The sequence below is a fragment of the Nelumbo nucifera genome, chromosome 7 (assembly GCF_055504915.1).
Source record: "Nelumbo nucifera cultivar China Antique chromosome 7, China Antique-T2T, whole genome shotgun sequence".
NCBI classification, from domain to species: domain Eukaryota; kingdom Viridiplantae; phylum Streptophyta; class Magnoliopsida; order Proteales; family Nelumbonaceae; genus Nelumbo; species Nelumbo nucifera.
In genome coordinates this window covers 8,157,012-8,165,082 of record NC_142655.1, presented here as the reverse complement: position 1 = coordinate 8,165,082, position 8,071 = coordinate 8,157,012, and the positions used below count along the sequence as shown (strand labels likewise).

General features: G+C 36.8%; 1 protein-coding gene across 1 annotated transcript; it reads right to left on the bottom strand.

Moving 5' to 3' along the window:
• Positions 1 to 251: 251 nt before the first annotated feature.
• Positions 252 to 5,753, bottom strand: LOC104613407 (2,3-bisphosphoglycerate-dependent phosphoglycerate mutase). Its single transcript, XM_010281201.2, has 3 exons — positions 5,533 to 5,753; positions 5,406 to 5,458; positions 252 to 626 (listed from the first exon to the last, which is right to left on the bottom strand). The coding sequence occupies exons 1-3, from the start codon at positions 5,621 to 5,623 to the stop codon at positions 504 to 506; spliced, it is 267 nt and encodes an 88-aa protein (XP_010279503.1). The 5' UTR covers positions 5,624 to 5,753; the 3' UTR covers positions 252 to 503.
• Between the last annotated feature and the right edge of the window lie 2,318 nt (positions 5,754 to 8,071).

Genomic DNA, 8,071 nt, shown 5'->3' with positions numbered 1-8,071 from the left:
GCTCTAGAATATCAAAATTATGGTCGTGACATTATGGAACCTCGACAATTGCCATGGTTTCCACTTTCCAGTTAGAATTAACATTTATTAAATGTTAAGCTGACTCCGGAACTATTTCTTCCTGGATCCTGAATTCATGATATTGACCTGTTTTAGTTCAGGATCTCCAGTGATTAACATCTTGGTTTCATGGGGTGTTTCACCATGCCGAGGTTCTAGGACTAATTTGACTTCAGTAAAAAGGCAGTAGCTGGTAAAAGCTGGGACAATGCAAAACACTACATTTCTTCAAGCTCCACTAACACAAAAACTCAATGTGTTTTTTCTTGCAGGATTCACAAGCATTGAACATCAAAATTCTTAGATAATACCAAGAGAACGAAAGGCAATCAAAATGGATTTCTACTTCCTAGATGACTCATCACTTTGAAGGCTAATTTACACCACATGCCGCCACGTTATATGTGCTTTTCTATATTTACTATCTGCAGTCCAAGCATCTATTATTTTTTTGAACCACTTGTAGATTCTGGTGGTGATTTTACAATGCTAAGCTGCCCACCTTCTTTGTTAGCAACAGTGGCAGCCTTCACCTCATTGCAATGGTTTATGAACTTAGTTAACTCCTGGAATCATAACATAGAAAATAATAATTTATCAGTGCTGCAAACAAACTATATGACAGAAAAATTAGAAACAAAGACGTACAGCTTTGTGGACCTTTCCCATTTCATAATCCAAAAACTGAAAAGTAATAAACATTGGAGCTCTTCCCATTCCAAAAATAGCCATGGCGATGCATGAATAGCCAAAATAATACCAGCCACTAGTTACTATCTACCATTAACTGAAACAAACTAACAAATGATAAGATATTTCATAAGTAATAAAATCAAATTATAAAGAAATATACTGAACTAAATAGATTAATGGAGATCACCTTAAGATAGTGTGGCATCACTGAGCATACAAACAACAAGAAGACAAGCCCAGACCACTAGTTACTATGATATACTATCTACTAAGACCAAGAGGATACAAGGGTCGGGATAGTAGACTGATGCAAAATGGTTCTCTGAGAATTGTGCAAAGCAATGGTAAAACGTTGAACTGACAAGTGTGAGAACCCGTTCAAATCTGAAAACAGCCAATTAGTGCAAAAAATGCCGAGGGTTGGGTCCATGTACATTCCACCCCTCCCAAGACCCTGATATCTGGGCCAGCAATGAGTAATGGCCTTCTTTTATGAATTATGATCCTTTATAGCCACTCTGTTTAATAGTTAATTCAGCTTTACCATATAAAGTCTATGGTAAAGACCAAATTAGCCACCAGTATTCCAGTAATGCAGTCCAGAGAGCTACCAAGTATACATTTAGTGAATAACATTGATAACATAAAGGGATTTCTTCACTTTCTTTCATACCCCTAACTGAATGAATTCAGAAATAAGACAGCAATCCCTTCTTATACAATTGAAGGTAGCCTACAACTAACACCCCCCCCCACCACCCTGTGATACTGCCTTTGCTGCTAATATGCAAGCAGCCACTAGCCCACTACCCACCAGAATGCATAGGTGGCTGCCCACGTGCACATCAACCAACCAAAACCAACATACTAAGTTGCTTTGTGTCGCAACCACCAAAGTCATCCTATAATAACAAGGGATAAGGTTTATTCTCTTAACTATGTATACATTGTTTATACCCTGGGGCTCTGGCCCCTATGTTGCATGGTTATTATCAATATACCACTTACGGTTGACAAAGAAAATGTTAACTAGTAGACAAACAACATCTAAGAAGGTAACATCCTATGATCTGGAACATACTTTCCAGTCTTTCACTTTAACCATCTCAAACTACTCAAAATGCAAGCATTGAAGCCATTATAAATCAGAAAAGAAAACTAAATAAATGAGGCAAAAAAACTGCTATTTATATGTCAGTACTTAGTTTGTACACAAAAAGAATGTTTGGCTTAGGAATAACATCATTGTAAAGAATTCATATGCACTCTAAGTAATAGTTGTAAAAGGTTACAAAAAGAATGCCCCATTCTATTGAGAAGAATCACTAAAAATCTAAAACAGCTAGAAAGACATGAGTTTTATTGATAAGAATCTCAAAGATGTGCCAACAAGGGTGCACCTTTACAAAGGTCTTCTAGGGAAATGTTATTTTGGGCAGCTTTGTAATCTTTCTTTTTGAATACCTGTAACATTTTTTTAGGAGAGGCTGCACCTTGTGCCTCTCCAAGGGATGCTTGTAAAAGTTTATTCTCTTTGATTAATGAAATTATCATTCAATTATCAAAAAAATACAAGGGTGTATCTTTCAGTCAATATCCAGTGAGTCCCCTCGACTGCACTTTTCTGGAATTCATATAGCATGGCAACTAAAAAGGAGATGAAGGAAAACAAATACTCTGTCTCGAGACTATTGAAACAGGAATCCTAAGTCTAAAGGGATAGAAATTAAATTTACTGGCTAAGCTATGATTCCCATGGAATTTTTTGATATGATCAATTTCAATCAAAATATGGAAGAGATATTAACAGAAATTGATTTCAGTTTCTAATGTTTTAATGACAAAAAAAAAGGAAAATTTGGCTCCCATCCCCACTAACATGGTATGACTCATGTGGACTGCTATGCTCAAAATTTTGCAAACATCATGGACAATGTAATAAAATGTATCAGCAAAGTTGGTGGTGAATCTGTCAATCATAGACACCCATAATATTATTTTACAAAATTGCGATGGATATATTTCGTACCGTTCATTAAGAAACAATGTCCTTAAAAGCTAAAGCTTGAGATGAGGGGTACAAAATAAGCCCTTCATCTTCCCTGCCCCTTTCAGAGGAGAAGGGGACTACATCTGAACTAAAATGCCAGCCTTCCTAAAAGAACTTCAACTACCATTTAACTTATCAATAGCTCTGCAAGGAGTGGTGTTATGAGGAGTGATTTGTTTTAAGGAATAGCTGATGCAGTTAACTTCTCTTCCTCTATTCCTTTTAATTTCCTTTTTATTTTAAATGAGTATTTTTCAGTTACTGATAAAATTCAAAGGGCAACTGTTTTCTGATTGCATATGGATCACAATGTTTATTGCACAACATGACAAGGAACTCTACAAGACATGTCAATAATTCCAACTCAACAGAACCACTTCATGCTGCATGGGGCTTAAAGAGAAGAGAATAGATCAATAGCAAGACTTACAAAACGGGCTAACAGGCAATCAAAGCCCATTACCAAGTCCAAAATAGGCCAAATATTTAATTATTAAAAATAAAATATCTAAATACTTGAACCCAGGCCTAGTCCCAGGGAGACATCCATACCTAGGCCAATGCCAATAACTATTTTATTTGGCCACGTACCCAGGGAAAGAAGGATGGTTAAGTGGAGAACCACAGCACCTAACCTCATTAGCATGAGAAGGACTGCCATCAATTTCCATCAATTAGTTATTATTTATTACTTGTAAGTTATAAGCATTACTCTGTACCCTCTATATAAAACCATCTAACTTTAATTTATAATAAATGAAAGGCAACAAGGGGGCAGAGGAAGGGAGAAAAAACAACTAGCACTGGTCAACTCTAGCACTTGTTTGTTCCTTTAATGGAGAAACTCCATTAACCATTTAATATTTGGAAATCTCATAGTAATACTCCAAATTGAAGGACAGGTGAGGCTAAGAAGGCTATAATTCTAGGATATGCAACTTAACTTATCATTCATTCTCTTCTCCATTCTATCCTCTCTTAAACTTCTGTTTATCAATCATTGTATGGTTACCTAATTCACCCTGTACACCCAACCATAACCATCACATCCATTTCTAATACAAAATTTAGGGTCCACCACCATTTTTGTCAGTAACAATCAAATTGTATTGACTAAAAAAGAAATTGTCGTGTAGATATACAGAACCGTGCCTAGCACCCTTTAGGTTGATATAGGAAGGCATAGCCACCTAGTTCACCCTTATTGTTTTGCGTTCACATCAGTTTCTTAGGGAACACCTCCCCAGTACACCTTAATTCAATTAGGACTTTTCTTTGTTCAGGGAACACCACTCCCAAAGACTTCAAAGAATGCAATTATTGGTTATGTTAAGTCCTCAAGTTTGGAATCCATAATTTTCCTTTCTAGTGGAGGTTTAGGTGGTATTGTGGTAAAGTGTGCACTCATGCAAATATGAACATTTTTGAATTGACCCCATTTGTCATAAGGATACATGCCTTATGAATCAAAAACAGAAGTCCCTAGGAGATCACAGAAATTATGGTACCACAACAACTTAGTTTCTCAAACTAAATAAGTCTAGACATGTCAAGACATGAATACCATTTGATGCTTGACACAACACTTCCTGTAACATGCTGATTACAGCAATTGATGATGATCACAAGGTTTCTAACAAAAAAAAATGCAAGGATGGTATGTTGAGTGTTGACAGTCGAAAAACTAGGGAACAAGAGACAGTAACAAGTTAAGCAACACTAAAAAGTTTAACTTTATAATACCCCATCAAATCACACCTTTAATAACAATTAAAAGGTCTGTATTTGCAAATCAACGTACTAACCAACTATTACCAAACTTGATTTGCTTAGATGAATAAAAGTTAGAGTATAAATATGTAAGTTTGGGATAATGATTATGGGTTTGGTTCTCCAATACTACCATTACTATCATGAAGTAAAAAACCTAGAATATTTTGCAAATACATCAGAAAGCCATGAAGAACTATCCATTATTTACTTAAAGCACAAGGGTTTCTACTCAAGCCTCAGAACCAAAATATTTGGCTTGCTACCAAGATGGAATGATGCAACAATGGTCCAGTGACTTCAAGAAGTAAATGCATTACTTCCTAAGCATTTGTATCATCTGAAGGAAGGAAAGTGGTCTGAGCTAATAAATCTGTTGGAATGCCAAAAGGTGTGTATGACGTAAAAAATTCAACCTAAATATTAGTGGAAACCGTAATTAAGGAGTGCATTATGTGCAAGATTCAACCTAAACATTTGTAGAAACTGTACTTAATGGCCAAAAAATTTTGTTGCAAACATTTCTTGGAATGTGGCATCGAGTCTACTAGGAAATATAACGGGACAGACCATGACATGAGTAGCATTTACTTAGAACAAAAGAATAAAACTTAAACCCTTTTTCTCAGGGCGTCAAAAAAACAAATAAAACACTTTTTCTCAGAAACTTAATTTCAATACGTCTAGCAAATTAGTAGATACCTTTTCACAGGTACAAGGCATCTGCTAGTTAAGAAGAGCTCGTTATAAGTTTGGATTTACATTTCTGGTCGCAGAAGAGAGAGAGGGAGAGAGAGAGAGAGAGAGAGAGAGAGAGAGAGAGAGAGATTACCCGATCAGCATCCATATCCTTAGTAACCTTTGATGGCTTCACAGATTTCTTCCCTGAAAAGTAAGAAAATGATAAGCTGAAAGAGAACAACAGAGATGGGGATGGAAAAATAGATGGTGTAGTTTACCTTTGCGAGTGACAGCGGCTTTGCCATGGCGATTTGGAGGAATTGTCTTCTTCTTCTGCTGTCCTTTGAAGAGATTGGCCTTTTGGGTCATCGTAACACCTTGGGATAAAGTAGAGAAAGCCTCAGGACCCAGGAATGTTCCTTCTTTATAGGGTTTTCAGAGTTCCTCACGGTTTTAGTGTTGGAAGGAAGAAGATGACCGTGGAATCGTTACCTTGGAACAACTTTTTAAGAGAAGGCGGTGGTAGGGCAATCAATTGGTCGGACCACCTGTCCATCCGACCGAAATCCGGTCTGATTAGTGAGTGGCTAGTTGCCACACACATACTCCAAAGCCAGAGAAGTGTATCCGCTTCACCGAATAAACCAATCCAGTCTGATCAGGATGTGATGCCATAAAAGCAATGGACGGCAATGATTCGTAGAGATGTCAATTAATGTATGATGCCGAAAGTTTTTCTTCCAGACTGTTTACCATATATATTTAGCCAAAAGGAATCTAATTGTTTGGACGGTAACGATCATTCAACTTGTTCTCTCTATCATTGTTCTTGGGTCCGCCCAAATCATTGACAGCCATAGCTTCATTTGAAATCACATTCAGTCAATACAAAACCCGTTCGAACACCCATTATAACCTTACATCGAGAATATCTCCATGAAATAAAGCAAGAAGTGCGCTCATTCATTTGAAGTTCAAGGGATATTCACTACTCAGGCTAGATCTGTGTTCTGTCCATGGAGTTCTCTTTCCTCTATTAAATATGTTATGTATATCTTTGTGTGCATATAACACGTATACTTGTATAATAAATTCATACAAGACCGAATGGCCTTAAAAATCCAAAAATATATATCAGAGGGGGCCTAGCTGGATATCTCTATAAGCCTGTGGGATGGAACCAAGCCAGCCAAAATCAAACAGACCGGCGGTGAGGCCAGATTTGAATGGGCCAATTCCGGAAGCCTGGGCCCAATATAGTGTATGTTCTTTAAATTTGGTACCCAACTTGTTCTCTCTATCAATGTTTTAAAAATCAATTTAGAATCAGAACCGCTTTGGCCACTGGTTTAGCTGTACGGTTTGAACAGATGATCCATTCAATTTTAAAATATAAAAACAGCTAAAAACCATTACCTGAATCAAATGGATCAACCGATCAATTATCCGAGTCAGCGGGTCACAGGTCAAGTCAACATTTTTTAGCAAGATTCTGGTTCAGGGGCGAAATGGAACTGACTGGCTGGACAGCTTCCAGGCCAAATGGTCTGACCATCCAGTTCAACGATGGTTCTAAAGCCATGCTCTCTATATACAGTGAGCTCAAAGTGTGCTGGTACAAAAGCACTAAAGTGCAATTGGAAATGAACTTTAAGGGTGCACTCTCTTTTTTGGATTTGGAGAAGGGGGAAAGTTGATCAATGGGATTTTGGTTCCTATTGACCATGAATTCCATGTTCTTGTTTCAGTTTTATGTGGAGATCAGGGAAAGTTTATTTTCCTAGATATCATTTACCCAGGAAAGTGATACCCATCTTCTAGGTGGATAAATAATTTTCTAACATAGGGGGAAAGTTACCAACACTTGAATGGGACAAAAGTGCCCCTTTTAATAATATATTTCTATGGCTAAAATGGTCATTGTCTTATTTACTTGGGAAATGAAAGAACATGTGTAAATGCGCTTACCCAGGTAAGTGTTTCCCAAAAAAAACTTACCCAGATAATTGCATTTACCTGGATAAATAACTTACTGGAAAATGAACAGAACCTAAAGATCATAAATAAACATCAAGCCCAAGCCTTTGGATCTTGTTTGATAGCAATGTAAAATATCATATAACTTGGGAAGGTATTATAAGGGTATAAAGAAGATGTCCAACTACAAGCTTGATACCGATCAACGTTCAAAGTTTCACTCACAGTAGGTAAAAATAGCACATAGAGAGTTCCATTCCATGGAAACTCTTTGCTATTTTTTTTTGTTTTTTACTCTTTTGAATGGTAATTTGTCAATAGATACATTATCACCTATTGACATTTAAAAGCAGTTGAAATCATCTAGATCATTGCTTAAACCTTGGTACCACCCTAAATCACATAGCTCAGAGGTTAGCTATAAAACCATTAAATTATATATTACAAAATACAAGAGAGTACACGACATGAATGAATTATATGATGCACCTAATAATTAAACATTCCTAATACATAGCAGAGTATTATCGGCAATACTGCTTCAACTGAAAGCAGATTCCCTCTGATACCCTTGTTAATCAAAGATGATTTAGAAAGAAGTATCATACTATAGTGGATCAACATCTTGTGGCAATATGACATTACTAAAACTTGTACGCTCGATTGAAGTTGAACCTGAGTCCCATAGCCCCAAAGATTCAGTGACGAAGCACTCCACTTTTTCATCATCTTGTTGAATTGGAGAATGCCCTTCATGTGTTCTCAACCCATCAAGTTCTATTCTATCTGAGGATGTTACTTTGTACTAAAAATGGCAACAATTAGGATCACACCCAATGT